The 19,650-nt window shown below is 47.7% G+C and overlaps 2 protein-coding genes across 4 annotated transcripts; one reads left to right on the top strand and one right to left on the bottom strand.

Moving 5' to 3' along the window:
• Positions 1 to 346: 346 nt before the first annotated feature.
• On the top strand, positions 347 to 9,522 carry PARP16 (poly(ADP-ribose) polymerase family member 16). Of its 3 annotated transcripts, none has more exons than XM_081840479.1 (8): positions 347 to 496; positions 980 to 1,074; positions 1,878 to 2,084; positions 3,448 to 3,585; positions 4,730 to 4,936; positions 5,389 to 5,560; positions 6,758 to 6,899; positions 7,638 to 9,522. In XM_081840479.1, exons 2-8 carry the CDS (start codon positions 1,072 to 1,074, stop codon positions 7,777 to 7,779), a joined length of 1,011 nt encoding a protein of 336 aa, XP_081696605.1. In that variant the 5' UTR covers positions 347 to 496; positions 980 to 1,071; the 3' UTR covers positions 7,780 to 9,522. The 3 variants fall into 3 exon arrangements, with proteins under 3 accessions (XP_081696605.1, XP_081696607.1, XP_081696606.1); XM_081840480.1 differs by having other exon boundaries at positions 492 to 630; XM_081840481.1 differs by lacking the exon at positions 980 to 1,074 and having other exon boundaries at positions 398 to 496.
• LOC309329577 (gonadotropin-releasing hormone II receptor-like) lies at positions 8,081 to 19,436 on the bottom strand. Its single transcript, XM_081840478.1, has 4 exons — positions 18,509 to 19,436; positions 14,550 to 15,068; positions 13,027 to 13,228; positions 8,081 to 10,964 (listed from the first exon to the last, which is right to left on the bottom strand). Exons 2-4 carry the CDS (start codon positions 15,063 to 15,065, stop codon positions 10,558 to 10,560), a joined length of 1,125 nt encoding a protein of 374 aa, XP_081696604.1. The 5' UTR covers positions 15,066 to 15,068; positions 18,509 to 19,436; the 3' UTR covers positions 8,081 to 10,557.
• Positions 19,437 to 19,650: the final 214 nt, after the last annotated feature.

The raw sequence follows: 19,650 nt of genomic DNA, 5'->3' as shown, positions 1-19,650 counted from the left end.
TGCTGAAGGCTTACTTCTGAATTGACCTGTGCAGGATTGTACGCGCCAGTTAAATGCCACTGAACACTCTCCACGTGAAAGAAAGGTCAAGGCTGAAGCTTCACTTACTGCTACTGAGCATGCTCAGGATTGGCTGAGGGCAGGAACAGGGCAAGGGGTTGAACTTCATTGTTTATACTGAGCATGCGTAAAATCAGGTAAGGGCAAAGTGTGGCTTCATTTGCTGCTACTGAGCCTGTCTAAGAACAAAGGCCGGCAGGTTCTTCTAGTAAGCATGCTCAGGATGACGTAGTAAGCAAAGGCATGGTAAGGGTAAGGGAGGCGGCTCAGCTCCTGCTACTGCGCACGCTCAGAATCAACTGCTGGCAGACTTGTGGCTTCAGCTTCTGCTACTGCGCATGGCTGAGCTGAGCTGAGCATGTTCAGTAGGCATTGGGAGGGCCTCTTCTCCTCTTCCACCTCAGTGAGAGTCGCCTTTTGCTGAGTAGCCCCTGAGGTAGGCCGGAGGGCGAGGGGAAGAATAAAGACCACACACACACAAAAATGTCAAGGAGAGAGGGGAAAACGCTTTTTTTGGCAGCGTGGGATCCTGCCCGTTTAACAGCTGCCTTACAGGCCGAAGTTCAACAGGTGAAGCTTGGATACAAACGATAAAAACAGACCTGTTGGGCTTCAGCCCGTCACAGAGCTGCTAAAACACTTGCTTGCTAGGCAGTTGTATCTTCTGATTTGTGTTTCCCCACCCCTCAAAATACTTGTAGTCTGCCATATTTGGGTCGGTGGGGTGGGGGTGGGTTTTCCAAGCTGGAAGGTGCAGTGATGCAGCTGCGCAAAGTCTCACCTGTTGAATGCCTGGCTGCCATGTGACGGTTTAAAGGATAGAAGCGTAGCCTCGGGCGACACCAGTGAGGGTAACTTTAATTCTGAATGCTGCAGAATGTTATTTTATCATCTCTTTTTTGTTGTTCTTTCAACTCAGCGTCTGGGAAGAGTAGGATCGCTGTTCCCCGGGAAACGTCTGTTTGCTTGTGGGGATGTTTGCTGGAGACCTTATGGCCTGGTTCGCATGACATGGTAAGCCAAACGGGGACTTTTGAGGACTATGCAAATGTGTGGGTACCCAGAGAGAAGCGCTTAGCTTGTACGCAACAACAGCAGCAAGAATTCTTTTGGCGAAGTATTGGAAGACTAAAGAATTACCTACTCTGGAAGAATGGCAGACCAAGGTGACTGAATTTATGGGACTGGCAGAGATGACCGGCAGAATCCGTGACCAGAGGAGAGAGACAGTGGAAGAAGACTGGAAAAAATTCAAAATCTATCTTAAAAATTGTTGTAAAATTTCGGAATGTTAAGATGTCAAGGGATTGGATATAAAGAATTACAGCTGTAAAAATTGAAATTTAAAAAAAAGCTTTAAAGAGAATTAAATATAAAAAGGGATGAAGGATTGCTAAAAATTTTTAAAATAAGGATGCAGTGAAGGGGAGGTTTGGGGAAGTCGTGTTATGTTTGTCTGTTTTTTGTTTATGTTGTAAAATTAATAAAAATTATTTAAAAAAAAAAAAAAGAGAGAAGCGCTTAGCTGCTTGGCTTCTCCTTGGTATTCCCTCCCCCCCATGCTGAGCTTGTTATCTGAACCAAGGCCCTTGAGTCCAGGTTTGAATGACGTGCCCAACGCTGGCTTAGCTTGGTGCAGCACAGGAGTGGGAAAAAAAAGACGAGGGAAGGAGGGAGCAGAGTGCCCGGGAACGCCTCTCCAGGAGGCAGCACATTAGCTTGGTCCCAGTAAGCTATAGCCTGGCTAATGGTGTTGTGTGAATCAGGCCGCTCCCAACTCTTGATTTTTCTAACTTCCGCCTGTGTTTTAATGGCAGGAGGGCCCCTTGGCAATGCAGGTGCCGGCTGCCGGGGTCGCGGGCCTCCGAGAGCGGGTGCGAGAGGCCGTCAAGGCAGACCTCTTGGCTGCAGACCTGAAGTGCAGCTTCTTTGTCTCTGCCCTGCAGAGCTACAAGCGGGATTCTGTCCTTCGGCCCTTCCCAGGACTCTATACCACGGACGAGACCAAGGATTTTGAGGCTTTGGTGAGTAGGTGGTGGGCTCTACATCACTGGAAGTTTTTAAACAGAGACTGAATGTCCATTTACCAGGAATGATGATGATGATTGCTGCAATTCCTGCATTGCCAGGGGTTGGACTACATGGCCCTTTATATGCTTACAATTCTATGATTCTATCAGTAATTATTATTATTCACATAGTGGTGCATAGTTCTACTAGGGAACTCCTGAGAGGGTCGTGTCCCTGACTTTGCCTCTGAAATGCAGCTCAAGGCCAGAAACAAGCTGTTCTCCTCCCCAACTTGCAGGGGTGGGAGCAGGAATTTCAAAAACAAGCTTCTTCCCTACCCAAGCTTGTAATTGACGTAGGGGATGGAAGGTTGTTTTGCCTGGTTTTCTGCTTGTAAGGGGCTTTGAGATTCCTGCATCTAGTTGGACTGGATGACCCAGGGGGTCCCTGCCAATCCTACAATTCTATGATTCTATTGAGCACCTGGTAAATTCCCACCCAAAGTAATCCCAACATCCCTCATGGTTTAGGGCAGTGGTTCTCAAAGGGTGTAGCAAGCCACACTGGTGTGGCAGGAGAGGATGGCAAGTGTTTCGGGAAAATCAAATAAACATTTAAACATCTCATTGTAGTGTAGCGTAGTGTAGTATAGTATCGTATCAATTTTTAAAAAAATATTATTACAGTAGTACCTCTGGTTACGAACTTAATTTGTTCCGGAGGTCTGTTCTTAACCCGAAACCGTTCTTAACCTGAGGCGTGCTTTCACTAATGAGGCCTCCCACTGCCGCATGATTTCCATTCTCATCCTGGGGCAAAGTTTGTAACCCGAGGTACTACTTCTGGGTTAGCGGAGTTTGTAACCTGAAGCGTTTGTAACCCGAGGTACCACTGTATTGGATATACAACAGTACCCCTTTCTGCAAATATCTTCTCATTCTAAGCAGACAAGGGTGCCCAGGAGTCGTTAGAGGAGTGATGTTTCGTAATGAAAGATAGTTGAGCTCTGTTGTGTTCTAAAAGAATTCCACCCTTGCCATTTATGGGGTTGTTCACAGTGCCACCATGCATATGGAAATAAATGCCACCAGTTATAAGGATCTGTTAGATGAAATGGTTCAACTTTGATGGATTGAGGAGAGAACAGGAAGCCGTGTGGGTGTGGGTGTCTCCGTCCATGTGGAGTTTGTGTTCCAAGAGGGCGAATAAGAAGGCCTATAGGATTTGTCCACAGGGATTTGCTTGCCAGCTAATGCCCTGAAGACATGTGTTGGAGACGTTGCCTTTCTTTCACCACTAGGGGGTCTCTCTAACCGTGTGAGATGCTCAAGGAAAGCCAGCAACCCTTGTTTCTCTCTGTCTCTCTCTCTCTGTCAGCTTGCAGATACAAATGCCTTGGTGAGCTTGAAAGAGCTGCTTGAGTTGGCCCAAGACACAGGCACAAGAGGTTGGGAGTTGCTGGGCTGGGTTTTGTCTTCCAAGGCCCTGTGCATCCACAGCACAAGCAAAAAGGAGGTGAGAGGCGATGCTGGCGACAACCCAGTTATTGAACATGTGCAAATGGATCCAAGGAATATTGGAGGTGTCAGGGGTGTCAGCAATCTGCATCTGGGCACAAGGCTGCGGGGGAGAGTAAGCATGTTAAAGCAGAATATTTTTAAATTATTTTTTGGACAAAAGAGAGGACCTGTGAGGTGGTTAACAGATGGCAAAAATGCAATGCAGGAGCGAGTCAAACCTATCTAGATATAGATCTAGATCTAGATCTAGAGATAGAGATAGAGATAGAGATATAGAGATATAGAGATAGAGATATAGAGATATAGAGATATAGATATAGATATAGAGATATAGAGATATAGATATAGATATAGATTAGATATAGATATAGATTAGATATAGATATAGATATAGATATGTGTCTGTGTGTGTGTGTGCATATATATATGCATACACACACACATATTTTTTTCCTTAAATGTTTCAAACCTTTTCACATTAACCTTCAAATCAACTAATTCCATTGCTTAGTAAGTCAACTCCTTGCCCCCTCAACTCAACAGTGTCTTTGCTCAAACCTTTTCCACTACAATATATCCTCATCGATTACAAAAAGTTAACTGAGCATCAGTGAGCCAAAAGCCCAGCAGAGGAGACTCTGAAATCTCGGAGGTTACTGAATGCCTTTTAAAAATGCACAGCCTCCCGCTGGCTTCAGCATGGGCCAGGGACGAGCTGGGACAACCCCTGCTTTCAGTATTACTGGGGTGTCTTGTTAAGCGGAGTCCCAAGACTTGGGGTAAGAGCCTTAACTCAGTGGTGGCGTACCTGCTTTGCAGGTTCAATCCCTGCCTTCTCCAGGAAAGACCCGTGCCTGAAATCCTGGGCAGCTGCTACTAGTCCGTGCAGACATTACTGACCTAGATGGGCCAGGGGAAAACAGCTTCCTATGTTTCTTAAAGATACTATTTTACTTCCCATGGGGATGATTTCTGCCTTTAAATCAGCTTAAATTTGCCAGCCTGGGGTCTGCCGGGTGTTTCAGACCACAACTTGCATTAGCCCAGGGGCTGGTGGGAGTTGTAGTCCAAAACATCTAGAGGGCACTGGATTCTCAGAGCAACCCAGTAACTTCAATATATATTTATTGGTGTTGAAGTATAAGAAGATCCAGGAACTGACAGGAGTGCCCTGCGTCCCCGTCCCTGCACCAGACTTCCTGTTTGAAATCACTTATTCCAGTCAAATGAATGCCAAATTTGAAGAGACCAAGGCGGGACGAGACCTCATCTATGCATTCCATGGGAGCCGGCTGGAGAACTTCCACTCCATCGTGCACAATGGGTTGCAGTGCCATTTAAACCGGGTAAGGTTTGAGTCTGGGTTGTATTTCAGAATTGAATATATTTCACATCTGGCAACCAGTGCTGGTTTCAGATAGCACATGGGTAGGTGAGGACTTCCGAGGCCCGTTTGAAAACCTCAGCATTCACTTCCAGGTTGTCGGCATTCGGGTTCTGTATTGTTCGGCTTCTGAAGCATTCGACAACCGAGGTTCCACTGTAATGTATTTAGTGTTAGCTCTGGAAGTGTATACTTGATTCTGGCCATACTAAGCCTCCTGATGTATATTTTGCTGTAGACTGCTTAGCTTGGTCAGAAAGCCACCGCCAATCAGTTCAGACTGAACTAGGTCTAAATCAGCTTCCTAAAACACTTCTAGGAATGAGACAGATTTGCTGTGATTGGATATGTTTGAAATGGCTGGCTGCCAGCGTGCGGCCCAGTTCATGTGCAACCCCGTCCTGCTTTTTCTAGACCTCCTTATTTGGGGAAGGCACCTACCTCACCAGTGACCTGAGCCTCGCTCTCCTCTATAGCCCCCATGGCCTCGGCTGGCAGCAGAGCCTGATGGGACCGATCCTCAGCTGTGTTGCCGTGTGTGAGATCATCGATCACCCAGATGTAAAATGCCAGGTGAAAAAGAAAGGTGAGTCTAGAAGAGACTTGACTCGGCACAGCTGCTTAGGCCCACAGCTCCCATCAGCCCCCAGCCAGCACAGCCGTCCTTTCATCAACTCCATCCTCGGTTCAGCTGTACTGGCAGGTGCTGATGGGAGTTGTAGGCTACGACATCTGGTACTGGATGGATAGCTTAATTGGTTAAGAGTGTGGGGCTGATAACGCCAAGACTGCAGCTTCGATCCCCATATGGGACAGACAGCTGCATATTCCTGCATTGCAGGGGGTTGGACTAGACCAGCCTTTCTCAACCTGTGGGTCCCCAGATGTTGTTGAACTACAAGTCCCATCACCCCTAGCTAGCAAGGCCAGAGCTCAGGGATGATGGGAGTTGTAGTTCAACAACATCTGGGGACCTACAGGTTTAGAACTGCTGAGCTAGATGATCCTCAGGGTCCCTTCCAACTCTACAGTCTGGAGGGCACCCAGTTGGGGAAGACAGGGCTGAAGCAGCCTCACGTGTGATCAGATCATTGGTCCATCTAGCTTGACTGGGCAACATTTTGTCTCTCGAGAGCCTTGCAGGAACACCTGCTGGAGGTGGGAGGAGCCAGAGTCAAAAGCCAGCAGTGGGAGGGGCCAGAGTCAAAAGGAAGCAGGCCACCGCCCCCTTTTTCTCCAGCATTTTCTGACACGCCCTTCTCTCCTTCTCTGTCCAGTAGGCAAGAGGATCAGATAAGCTCTGAACTGCTGGCTTTTGAAATTGCACGGAAGGCCATGTGACGTTAGAGTGAGGTCCACCCTGATCTAGCCCTTTATAGTCTCCTGTGAAGCAGTGACTCTCCAAGAGAGAGAAAATGGTCACTCCAAAATCTGTTGCTTGAGGCCTTTGCATGCAAATGGTCTAGGTTCAATTCCTGACAGCATCTCCAGGTAGGGCTGTGAGAGATGCCCTGCTTCAAACCCCTGGAGAGCTGCTGCCAGTCAGAGTAGACAGTAGTGAGCTAGATGGGCCAGTGGTTCAACTCGGTATCAGGGATCTTCCTGTGTTCCTTTGAGATGCCTGCACTTTACTCAGAAAACAGACACAGCAATTCACGGGGCACATGGCAAGACCTGTGCTGGTGTCAGGAACTGATCCCTTTACCCTGAGACCTCCAGTGCGCTTGTGTCTTTCACCTCCTTGTCTAAGTCTAAGAGGCCCTTTTCTGCTCATTTTGACCAGATTCTAAAGAAATAGACAAGAAAAGAGCCAGAGTGAGGAACAGCGAAGGGGGTGATGTTCCCCAGAAATACTTTGTCGTCACGAACAATCAGCTGATACGGGTGAAGTACTTGCTCGTCTATTCGCAGAAGCAGCACCGGAGGTAAGTGCCCTTCTGCCACCCTCCTCGCCCCCAAATACCCTGAAAGCAAGTGCTTTGTAAGTTCATCTGAAACCTTGTGCTTCAAAAATGCAGGAAAACCTCTAACATGACGGACAGGACTGTAAGGGATGAGTGTGCAAAACAAGTTGTTTTGCAGTGTTGGCATCGCTCAGAAGACTTCTGCACAAACGCAAAAAAAACACAGTTCGCTGCTGTGGTTGCAGAAGTTCAATTTATCTTTTTGTTAACTTTTGCAAAAATGCATATGCAGAATCCTGAACACACACACATCGTACGCATAGTAGTATTTTCACACATACATATTTTGCCAGTGGTCTTCAGCACGGGCAACCAAAATGAGAAAAGTATTCAAAAGACAATAAAACAGCTTTCAAAATCAGCCATATGAAAATACATTAAAAATGCACACATTGAAAACACACAGTATGTGCCCAATGGACCAGTGTGTCTGGCTGTTACCAGAAGGTTGGCGGTTCAAGCCCATCCAGGGACAGCTGTGAGCAGAATTCCTGCATTGCAGGGGGTTGGACTGGATGATCCTCAGGGTTGCTTCCAACTCTACAATTCTATGTTTAAAAAGAGCCATTGCGGCCATATCTAAACCAGCAGCAAAGCTTTGGCCTGGGCATATAATCACATTGCGGGGGGTAGGGGCTTTGAAAAGTTGCGCCTCCTTGTGGCTGGATGTAGTTATCACTGTCTCTTTTTTCTCTCTAGGCCTGCTAGCCAGTCGTGGGTCTCTAAGCATCGCTTCGCTATCATGATGAGCCTGTATCTGCTGCTGCTGGTTGCCATCGGGGCTAGCAACTCCCCAGCTTTCCTCTACTATTGGAACAGGATTTTTGACTTAAAACAATGAACTTGTGGGGATGGGACAGGGCTGCCGACCCTCACCATATGCCTTAATATTGAGCAATCTAAAGCCTTCATGAAACTTTCCACTCTGAAGCTGGGGGGAGGGCGGCCCTCTGGGGCCTGGGGTAGGATGTTTCAGCTGCCTTAACTTTCCTGGCACAGCTATTTCATATCTCTCTGGTTTTGCCTTGCTTCTCTGAACACGAGTCAGGTAGGTGGACCCTCCTTAGCTTAAAGATGGAGCAGGACGATGCAGGTGACAGGAAGTGCAGAAATCCTGCAGAACAGGGACTGGCAAGACTTAAGGGTGGGGGTGGGGTCCCATGTCTGCAATCACTAGCAAGAGCTTCAGTGCCCTGTGCAAGTAAGTGTGATGTTCTTCATCTCAAATCTCCCCCTTGCACTCTTTTCTGATTTGGGCATTGGAAATAAATTTCCTGAATTCTCTCTCTCCTCCCCCCCCCCCCATAATACCATATGAATGACGGAAGAGCTGGGTCAGAGTCAGACCAGATGCCCTTTTGCCCAGCAGCCCTTCTTACAGTGGCCACCTGTATGCCGCAATGAAAAGTTTAGAAGCAGGACCATGTGCACTTTCCTGCCTGACTTGTGATTGCCAGAAATTGATGCTCAGAGGCAATCCCTAGCTAGACGGACTCATAGTCTGACACACCTAAGGCACCTTCCTGTGTCCTGATTTGGCCCAAGACAGCATAAGAGCCCTGTCAGAGGAGGCCCAACTAGCCCAGCTGCCTGTTCTTGCAGTGTTCAACCAGATAGCCCTGAGAAGCATGCAAGTAGGAATGAGCGCAACTCTGGGTGTGAGAAAGAAGACAAGAGACCCTGTGTCCCTTGAAACATGATTTCCACTCCAGCATTCGCCTGCCAAATGCCCAAGTCAGAAACACGTTCCCAGTCTGAGAGCAAAGGCATGCCGTCTGCATCCTGTTGCTTCTCCTCGGCTGCTGGGCTGCCCCTTCCTTTGTGCTTCTCCCTGTTCCTCTTTCTCTTGCTTCTCCCTGTGACCAGCCTGCCATCGCCCTCCTTTCAGCTGGTTGGGGCTTATCTTGCGGGAACACCTTTCTCAAAGGGGGAGAGCCATCTCTCTCCAGACAGTCCCCTTTTCCCCAAAGCAAGGCAACAGTGTGGAGCAGCGTCTGCCCTCAAGCAGAGAGGCACAGGTGGCTGTCGGAGCAACAGTCTGATCACTTGGCTCAGGGGGACGGGACCCTGGGGCCCTCCAGATGTTATGGGGCTCCAGCTCCTATCATCCCTGACCATTCGCTCTGCTGGGGAGCTGCTGAGAGTCTTAAGAGCCCATGCAGGAACTCAGGGTTTCCACCTGTGATCTGACTAGGAAAAACCACACGCCGGCTGAGCACTGGGACAGATATTGCAAATGGCAAGATCATCTCCACTGCAGCTCAGGATGGTAACACCTGTAAGAGGCAGAGGGTGGCTCAAGTTGCGAAGGTGGAAAAATAAGTAAATGGACTTCTTTCGGTTTGGACTTTGCAAACGGTGAATTTTGCATTTGCCTTCCTGGTTTTATTCTGCGTAGCAGCCGCTTTACAAATCACACACCGAGGGCGGTTGGTTCGAGTCCCCTCTTCTCCACAGGCCTTTGGGCAAATCACTTGTCAACACCAGCCCTCCATTGATAAAATGGGAATTGTGGCGGCCTACCTCGCAAGCTTGTTGTAAAGGCAATTGCAATAAAGACTCTCATGCACTTTGAACATTAGAACTGCAACATATGCGTGGTAAGTCATGACGCTCCTATTTTGAGGGTGGGGAGAGGGCTGCCCTGAGACACTAAGCTCCAAGGAACTGTTCATCTAACTCCCAGGGAGTGGGCTGGGTATATGCTAGTGGTGGGTGGGGGCAGAGGGAAGAGTGGGCAGGCCAACACATTTGCCTCTTAACCCTGGTACAGTTGGGTACATTCCAGCCATGCCAAAGGCAGAGATTTCTGGATGCACCCACTTGCCCATCCTTCATCCTTCATCCAGGTAATAATAATAATAATAATAATAATAATAATAATAATAATAATACAGATTTTATTATATGGTCACAGACCCAATAACAGTTAATAGTAATAATAAAACTGCTACTAGAACAAAAATCATGCTACCCCAATAAAGCATAATATAATTTCTGAAAAGGTATCCAATTGGCCTAATACAGCTTTAAAAATTGACATTGCACAATGTGTTGAGTCTCAAGTGGCTGCATTTTGTTCAAGATGATTGTGGGACAGAATTCGACCCTCCCCACTCCCAAATGTTTAACAACAGCTTGACATCTTAACTTCCATTTATGCTGAGATCTCGGTACAAATGGGCCCACTCAGTGTTTGCCGGGGCCTGCTTCATACATGCCTGTCCATCGCTTGATGCCTGTGGCATAAACTGGTGACTTGTGTGTGCAGGAACTGTTTGACTCATTATCTCAGTGGCAGAGCATCTTTGCATCCAGACAGCCCCGGGTTCCAGTCCCAGTCATCTCCAGGCACAGTTGGCGGCAATCCCTGCCTGAAATATTGGAGAGCTGCTTCTGGTAAATGCGGACGATACTGTGCTGGATTCACCAAGTGTGTGACTTGGGATCAGGCACCCTCCTATATCCCTAGATCACCTTAAACCTAGTGCAGCTTAAGAGAGTTGGTCCAGACATTTAGTCCTCGAGTGCACAGTTAAGACAGGTGTAGCAATTCAGGTGTTCTGCCTGCATAAGTGAGCTTGCCCTGAGTTTCATCCCTCCCAGAGGGTTTTCCCCTCTAGAACACAGTGTGCATAGTCCCTCCGTTGGAAACACTTGACGGCACCTGACCCTGGTCATGAGAGTCTTTATGGTTCATCTCTGAAACAGATGCAAGTTTTTTCTCCTGGTGGGCCACCGTCACTTTCAGGTTGCTGATGCACAGTTTCATGTCCTCTCGAAAGGACGGGGTGTAAAGGCCGTAGACGATGGGATCCGTACAAGTGTGCAGCAGGCCGAAGAGGAAGAGGAAGTGGTTTATGTACTCCGGCATTCTGCGGATCATGTCAGGCTGGAACCAGTACCACAAGCCCAGGAGGTAATAAGGGGTCCAGCAAACGATGAAAGAAGCCACAATCACAACCGTCATTCGGAGTGTCTTCATTCTGGCTTTGGAGATGTGGTCGTCCTTGCCTCTGGCGAGACCTGTGGGAGAGGCTCAAAGGAGTCAGTTGTGGGACAAAAGGTTGCCCTCTTCTGAATGAAATGTAGGCCCCACTCTGGGCTGGAGTGATCCAAGAGCAGGTGGGGGAGATTAAAACTAGACAGGGCCCCTCTGGACGGGTGATGGCGTTGTTGCTTTGCAGTTGTATTCTGTATAGCAGAGGTTTTCAACCTTTTTGAGCCTATGGCTCCCTTGACCAACTACATTCTTTCTGCGGCTCCCCTGTGGGGAAACACGCTCTGAGCCTCGGAAGCCCAGTTATGTCACCCCTTGCTAGGCTTGCCACACGTAAGAAAAATTCCAGACATGTCCTGGTTTTTGGGTGTAAAAATGGCGTCAGGGGGGAATTTTGCTGAATAGGCAAAATGTCAGGGAAAACCCAGATGTATTGCAATGCGATGTAAAAAAACAACTTTGTCGGTGTCAGGAATTTTACTTTTTGAAATGCAGCAACCCTACTCTTTGCCTGTAGAGCCAGCAGTCCCTCACCCCTTTTCAAATACCCTCCCTTGTGGAGTGTTCCCTCAGCCTCCTCTCTCTCCTCTCTTCTTGGGAGTCCTCCAAGCAGCTGCTGCCACTGCCCCTGGTCTCTGAGCCGCCGCTCCAAAGAGAGGTGCCTCCTCAAGCCACCCCACAGGGGACCAGGAAGAGGACCCCTAGCTTTAGCAGCCTGACGTAGACTAACCAAAGGTGAACCCCCTGGTCCAGCCCCACAGGCACCATTCACCTGGGGAGCTTGTAGCTAGGGCTGTTGTAACAAACAGCTACGCAAGCCTTTGGGAGACAGAATCAGAGGAGGGAGGGAGGGAAAGAAGGACAGAGGCCAGTGTTGCCTGGGGGCACCCCTGACCATCATTCAAGGCACCCCAGGGTGCCACAGCCCACTGGTTGAAAACCACTACTATATAGGGTTGCCAGGCCGGGAGCATCCCAGACCCTGAAATTGCAGGGGCCAAACCTGAGCTTCAGGGGCAGCCCCTGGTGATTCTTCCTCTGTGCTCCCTTCCACCACTGAGCCCTGGAAATGGAGGTTAATTGGGAGAGGGATGGAGGGAGAGGAGGAGGGCAGATCCCTCCAGGTAGTTGTGCAATACTTTGCGGGCTGCTCCTGCTGGACTGAAGCTTACAAGATGCACACATAGTCTTAAGAATGAAAGTAAAGGCACTCTCAGTCACCTGGATATTCAAGCCCTCCCCTGGGCCAGGCAAACCTGGAGAGTTCAGGTTAGCCCCAGAGGTCTGGCAACCCTATTCCTGTAACATGTCATCAAGGCAATACTAGTGCATTTTTGGTGGATTTATACTGGACAATCCACGCACCAATCTGCTTTATTAGTCGTTGTGTGTCTCTTCCCCAACATTACCATATTATTGCCATCCTGCGCTATAGCTCACCAAAAGTGGGACAAAAAATAATAATTAAACCAGAACATTTGTGGCATGAAAAGTTTCAGGTTTTCTGCAGGAAGTTATGAGACATGCACTGATTGGAAATAAAGCTGAAACTTCTTCATGTGCAGACAGTATCAAAAGTACGATTGTATATAACTGCCCCAACACCAACATGAGCACGAATCATCATGAATTTGCAATAAAAAAAGACTATCTGGAGGGGCCCATAGAGCTTTTCCCATTGGAGAAATGGGTCTTCAAGTGTCTACCTTGTTAGGGTTTACTGTTGTTATAAATGTATTTGCTGTTTAACTGCTTTTAAATATGTGCAAATCACCTTGAGACAATTGTTCAGAAGGCAATTAATAAATCACAGGTGGTAATAGTAATAGTAATAGTAATAGTAATAGTAATAGTAATAGTAATAGTAATAATAGGAGGCAGGAGAAAGAGTAGTAGTAGTAGTAGTAATACAGGCACAATCCTCAGCCATTTTGTAGCTATAAGGTCAGTGCCAAACCCTGAGAACAAGGCAGAAAAATGGAAGGCTGTTTTTCAGGGTAAGAGAAACCTTTCGAGAAACTGCAAAAACACAAGCCGAAGGGCATCTCATTGTTCCCACCCAATGCAGTTGAGGGGAGGCCAACTCACCTTTGTTAATTTTCAGCTGCTTGCTGATCTCAAATAAGATGCGGACATAGCAGACGACCATCACGGTCAGTGGGGTGACATAGAGGGTGGTGAAAGTGAACATGTTGTAGGTGGTCTCCTGCCAGTGCTCTCTGAAACTCCCATGCGTCACACACTGGGTGAAATTGACGCCCGGGATGGTGTACAGGTGGAAAAGGAAAAGCTGAAATGGAAAAGTAAAACAGTCTAATAATATACACACTTATTAATTTACATACATATATTGGTTTGTTATTATATTAATTATCAATGCATTATTATTTATGTACAAATATGCAGCACTCTGAGATTTGAAAATACTGCACAGTACATAAAGGCTTTTAAATAATGTATAATGACACACACACATACAAATACATTCAGGCAGCTAAAATAACCCACTGTAAAACAAGGCATCAATTTCCCTGCTTCTCCCTCCCCGCCCCCAAATAAATGCAGGATGGGAAAAGGTCAGAAGGATGAAATTAGTAATAATGACATTCTAAATGGTTTCAGCCTTCATGCTCAAACACTGCATGATTCAGAAATCATGTATATAAGGAAGCTGTTCCCCATGAGGCTGCTTTTATGGAGTGTTCACACATTATGTTCTACAAGTGCACAATCTCTGTGTGTACCTCTCTACACAAATCCTTGAGCTATGGACTCAGTGTGCAATCTGTGCACCTGCGTACACACTAACCATGATGAAAAATTGAAAAATCAATAAGTGTACGCTCTGTCTCACAAACGCTTGTACACGTGTACAGAGAGCTTGTACTTGTGTTCTGTGCAGTGCGCGAACAAGCCTGATATATTTCGGGTGTCGCGCTTATATTTCTGCTCTGAACATTGTCCTTCAGTATCCTGGCTGATGAAGATAGTGACATTACCCTAGCAAAATACTCTGTAAGATCCCTGCAAGAACGACACAGGAAGCGAATTAAACACGCAACTGTGGCGATGCACCGGAATGTATACAATCTCTTACTTGGGTTCTGGCATTGTGGAGAGGGAGGGAGGGAGGTGCTTGTTATTGTTTGGTTTTGTATTTCTCACTGTATTCCATTACTGTTTTGTGGCTTGGTACAATATGTGCGAGACGCGGGTGGCACTGTGGTCTAAACCGCAGAGCCTAGGGCTTGCCAATCAGAAGATTGGCGGTTTGAATCCCTGCGATGGGGTGAGCTCCCGTTGCTTGGTCCCAGCTTCTGCCCACCTATCAGTTCAAAAGCAGGTCAAAGTGCAAGTAGATAAATAGGTACCACTCTGGCGTGAAGGTAAATGGCGTTTCCATGTGCTGCTCTGGTTCGCCAGAAGCGGCTTAGTCATGCTAGCCACATCACCCGGAAGCTGTACGGCGGCTCCCTTGGCCAGTAAAGTGAGATGAGCGCCACAACCCCAGAGTCGTCCATGACTGGACCTAACGGTCAGGGGTCCCTTTACCTTTACCTTACAATATGTGCACCTCCCTGAACAAGCCTTCTGTTCTCATGGATTCCTACCTGGGGAGCGGCCAGCAGGACACTGAGGATCCACGCGACAGAGAGCATGATCCGGTTGCGGCGGCTGGAGTTAGCAAACGAAAAGGGGTGCAGGATGGCAGAGTGCCGGTCCAGGCTGATCACCACCAGCACCAGGGCGGCTGAGTACATGGCAAAGAGCTTGAGGAAGTTCAGGAACCTGCACAGGGCATCGCCAGCGTACCACTGGACCGTGATATTCCACACAGCATCCAGGGGCATGACGGTCATAGTGACCAGCAAGTCGGCCACGGTCAGGCTCAGGATGAGCAGCTGGACGTGGGACTTCCGTCTCTTTCTCGTGACGCTGTACAAGACGGCAAGGTTGCTGCATGCTGCAATGACGAAGAAGCAGCCCGTGATGACAACTCGAGCTTTGGCAGCGAGTGTGAAGGTTGGCTCCACCCAGCCCTTTGGGCAAACCACAGATGCAGAGATGTTCTCATCCACAACGTGGCATCTTTGTGGGTGATTCATCAGGTGTTCTCTGTCTGTCATTACCTGGAGAAAATATTAATCATCTATTATTATTATTATTTAATTTATTGGATCTATCTATCTGGGGACGCGGGTAGCGCTGTGGGTTAAACCACAGAGCCTAGGACTTGCCAATCAGAAGGTCAGTGGTTCGAATCCCCATGACGGGCTGAGCTCCGGTTGCTTGGTCCCTGCTCCTGCCAACCTAGCAGTTCGAAAGCGCGTCAAAGTGCAAGTAGATAAATAGGTACCACTCCAGCAGGAAGGTAAACGGCGTTTCCATGCGCTGCTCTGGTTCGCCAGAAGCAGCTTAGTCATGCTGGCCACATGACCCGGAAGCTGCATGCCAGCTGCCTCGGCCAGTAAAGCAAGATGAGCGCCGCAACCCCAGAGTTGGCCACGACTGGACCTAATGGTCAGGGGTCCCTTTACCTCTATCTATCTATCTATCTATCTATCTATCTATCTATCTATCTGTCATCTCTCTATCTATATGTTATACACAAATAACAAACATAGCATCCCCCCCCCCCGTAACAGGTATTGGGTTGTATATTAAGATGAATGAATCTCATCGGTCCATATGGGTTATCCAAATGTTCAGGATATAATGTTCCAGGGACAGTACAAAATTCCTAGAATCATAGTTCTGTAGAGTTGGAAAGGACCCCCCAGGGTCATGTAACTCAAGCCCCTGCAATGTGAGAATCACAGCTAAAGAATCCCCGACAGGTGGCCATCCAACCTCTGCGTAAAACTGCCAAGAGTCCACCCACTTCCCAGGTAGTCCATTCCACTCCTGAACAGCTTTTGTAGTTGGAGTCAGTCAGCACCCCACCTCCCCAGGCCAGGTGGGGAAAGGCCAGCAAGGCAGGGAACAGGTTTTCCAGGGCTCACAGCCAACACTGTGAGAATGGGATGCTGGACTAGACAGGTCACTGACTTCTTATTCTAGCAGAGAGAAACATAGTAGTGTTTTGTGTGTGTGTGTGTGTGTGTGTGTGTGTGAGAGAGAGAGAGAGAGAGAGAGAGAGAGAGAGAGAGAGAATGTTTGCTGGATTATTATGGAATAGGGCTGATAGAGAATTCCCAACCAATGACATTGTTTATTTGGATGATAGGTTTGGCAGGGAAGGCTGAATCTGGAAGTTAGGGAGGCAAATGGATGACCCACCAACATATGTATATCTAAAATCAGCAAGGTAATGAAGATGAGGGCATCTTTTGAATGTGCGCCATCCTGCCAATTCCATCTTCCCTTCTGCTCAACATGATGGCATCCGTAATTATTCACAAGCTCCATTGTTGTTCACAGATGGGAAGAACAGGTTATGTGTGGGTGTTGGCTGACGTACACACACACGCGCACAAACGCACACACACACCCTTTGCAAATCCAGGAAAAAATAGGTTCTTAATTAAGATGTCTCTTAATTAAGATGTCCTGATCTGGCAAGGGTACTTGTCTAGCCAGCAGTATAGTCTTCAGCCCCCTAGTGAATTTGCTGGATGCACCTGAGGCATTTCAGATGCTCAGTCCGTCATGGGGCTAGGAGCCAGGCACAATGAAGTGCAAGGAGAGGGGGATTGGGGCCTGTGTCTTTCATAGCCGTGAGATGAGCGCCGCAACCCCAGAGTCGGTCATGACTGGACCTAATGGTCAGGGGTCCCTTTACCTTTACTTTTTATGGAGTACTGCCATAAGTTCAACAGTGGGGTGGGGGACCTTTTTGGCTCCACAGGCCAAATCCTTATGAGGATCTGCCTTGCGGGGCCAACTTTGACAGGTGGGTGGCAGCCAATCACACGACAGCATACTGGGCCACACCACCTTCCTTGCCACCCACTCCACCCACCCTGCTTCACACCCTCCTTAACTGTCCCTGAACTCTGGTAATTTGTTTATTTAATTTTTATCACATTTAAATCCCACTTTTCTTCCAAGGAGCTCAAGGCCCCTTCTTCTCTTCATCCTCATTTTATCCTCACAACAACCCTGTGAGGTAGGTTAGGCTGAGGGACTATGGCTGGCTCAAGGTCACCCAGTATTATATGTCTTCTGCTGGTCTGAACAGAGGAAAGAGATTGTGTGTGTGTGTGTGTGTGTGTGTGTGTGTGTTTGTGTGTGTAGAAACCAGCCTACTGACTCTGGCATGAGACCCACCCACTTGGGCTGAAATAAGTCCACCACCCCCCGCTTTAATTTAAAATGTCCTATGGCCCCATTCAGGCCCTGATTCCTGCCTCCCCTTCCTTTCCCTGGTTCTGCCCTCACGGTAGACACATGACAGCCTCTAATGTGATTCTGCACAGGTCTACTCAAGTGCAAGTACCATGAAGTTCAATGGGACTGATTCCCCAGCTGAGCAGGCATAGGACTGCAGCCTTAGGAACCAAGCAGGCAATCTTTGAAGCAGAGCCAGTTTTGAGAACTCGGCGCTTACTGCGTCTCAATCAATAAAATGACGTACTGAGCTCAGTTCTAAAATTCCAGTAAGCGGATGTAAAAATCCCAGTAGATGCCAATTTAAATCTGAGTGCATACTCATGGCTCTATCAATCAGAACTTCCAGTGACAGGCCATCTGAGGGAGTTTGCGCCACTGTCCAACAGCTCTTATTGCCAGGAAGTTCTTCCTAATGGTCAACTAAGGCTGCATAGATACCAAGCATTTAAAGCACACACACACAAAACACACACAAACAGCTACAGTTACCATCGTCCTTAACAAACTACAGTTCCCTGGATTCTTGGAGGAGGGGAACATGCTTTAAATGTGGTTAAATGTATGGCTCCCCACCAACAACACTCCCCTCCCTTTCGAATTAGAAAAAATAAGAATCTACAGCATCACATGTCACACTAAATCACCTATATAATAAATGGATGATATCAATAATCAGAGTGGACAGTTTGATATCACCCAAGCCTAATAAAAATATGAGCCATCATACTTATTTAGAGAATGGGAGCTGCAATAGCTGTACTAGGGGAGAAAGGGGTAAGAAATGAGAAAAGGAGTCGATTATAAAGTAAAATAAAACGACTGTATTCTGTTGATAGTTTTAAATACATTGAGAGTAGGAATTCTACCGTTTCTATACAGTACAGAAATATTAGCAAAACAAAGGATGCTTAGCTATCTACTTCGCATATATAAATAAGAGGCTAAGACGCTCTTGCTATCATGGAAGTGAAATTGGAAATAAGTGACTTTTAAAGAAATCAACGGGTTTTTTTAAAAAAAGAAAAGTAGGAAAAGGACCAAGCTGATCAACAGCCCGACCCTCTCTCTGCGTAAGAAGACAATTTGGCTGAGTTCTATGGGGTTTTACCCCCAAGTTAACAGCCCCAGCATATGCAGACTCTTTCTCCCATAACTGGCCAGCCTCTAAAACAAAAGTCAGCAGGGCATTTCAAAGGCAATCAGGAACCTAGTCCCGGTCCGAGTCCCACTATTGTACCTGCACATGTCCTTGAAAGGAGAAAGAAGAAAAGGCTGCCCGGTTTCGTTTCCTTCCCCGGCTGGTGCCAAGTCTTACCAACCGGCTCTCCGCAGTGCCCTCAACACTGCATTTCTGCTCCTGGGTGGCATCTGAGACGGGAAAGGTGAGCTGGGAAGCTGGCAGTTCTGCCCTAGGACTTTCTCTGCAGGCAAGGGAGATGCCATCCCAAGAGTCTCTGCCAGCCTGCTTCGGCTCCTGCCACCGGCTTTGGAGTCAGCCGCCTCCAGGCCCCCCCTTAAGCCTCCCCCCAGCTTTGCGGGAAGCGCAAAGAGGCTTTGTCAAAGCACAGAGGCTGCGAAACCGTGCAGAGGACGCGATGCCACAACAGAGAGGGTTGCAGAGAGTGCTTCAGGCAGGCAGGCAGGCAGGCAGGCGAGATGCTCTCTGCAGTAACTGGCAACACTTTAGGTACGTATGCTTAGTGCTGCTGTTCAGGTTGGCAGATGTAGGAAGAAATCAAAGCTAGGGACATGCACAGGGACTACTGCCCTCCTCCATTCGCTGCCCCCACCCCCCACTGTGCCTTGAGTTGAGGATGGGGAAGATACTGGCTTTGCTTTGAATTTTAATGCAAAGCTGGCGAATTCGCACTTCCTAATTCACACAGCTAGCTATCCTTTGAAATCTGCACCGACCCGAATGTTGCGATGCAGGTATCTGACTGATTGATATGTAGAAAAATGTGGGTCTTAGGGGGAAGTGTGCAGGAAAAAGGTGTCTGCCTGTCAAGATAATGTATGAAAATGCATTAGCCTAGGGGGAATTGCTTGCGTAAGTGTGCATGGAAATATGTATACCTTTGGAGAAATTTGCACTGAAATGCTGGTGAATTTTCATGAGGACATTAAAGAAAAAACTGCAAACTTCTCTGAATTTTTTGACTTGTTAGAAGACATTCCCCCACCCCCACCCCCAATCCCCCTCACAGAGCTACAATTTCCAGAGTGGTTTAACAATCAGTCCCTCTTCTGGGAATTCACCACCCTGAGCAAACTACAATTCCCAGGTTTCTTTGCGGGAAGCCATGACTGCTTAAAGTGGTATGATACTGCTTTCTGTGTCTAGTGCAGATGGAGCCAAAGTTTGGGGGAAATAAGCTT

This window comes from Podarcis erhardii, assembly GCF_964252035.2.
Source record: "Podarcis erhardii genome assembly, chromosome: 14".
NCBI classification, from domain to species: Eukaryota; Metazoa; Chordata; class Lepidosauria; order Squamata; family Lacertidae; genus Podarcis; species Podarcis erhardii.
This window is presented reverse-complemented; position numbering and strand designations above follow the sequence as displayed.

Excerpts from the sequence above, each read along its gene's own strand:
- PARP16 (XM_081840479.1), top strand. Across the intron at positions 3,586-4,729 it reads ACAGCACAAGCAAAAAGGAG|TATAAGAAGATCCAGGAACT; the intron begins GTGAGAGGCGAT and ends TTGGTGTTGAAG. Across the intron at positions 6,900-7,637 it reads TCGCAGAAGCAGCACCGGAG|GCCTGCTAGCCAGTCGTGGG; the intron begins GTAAGTGCCCTT and ends TTTTCTCTCTAG.
- LOC309329577 (XM_081840478.1), bottom strand. The coding sequence starts at position 15,065 with ATGACAGACAGAGAACACCTGATGAATCACCCACAAAGATGCCACGTT. Across the intron at positions 13,229-14,549 it reads TCCTGCTGGCCGCTCCCCAG|CTTTTCCTTTTCCACCTGTA; the intron begins GTAGGAATCCAT and ends TTTCCATTTCAG. Across the intron at positions 10,965-13,026 it reads GCAGCTGAAAATTAACAAAG|GTCTCGCCAGAGGCAAGGAC; the intron begins GTGAGTTGGCCT and ends CCTCTCCCACAG.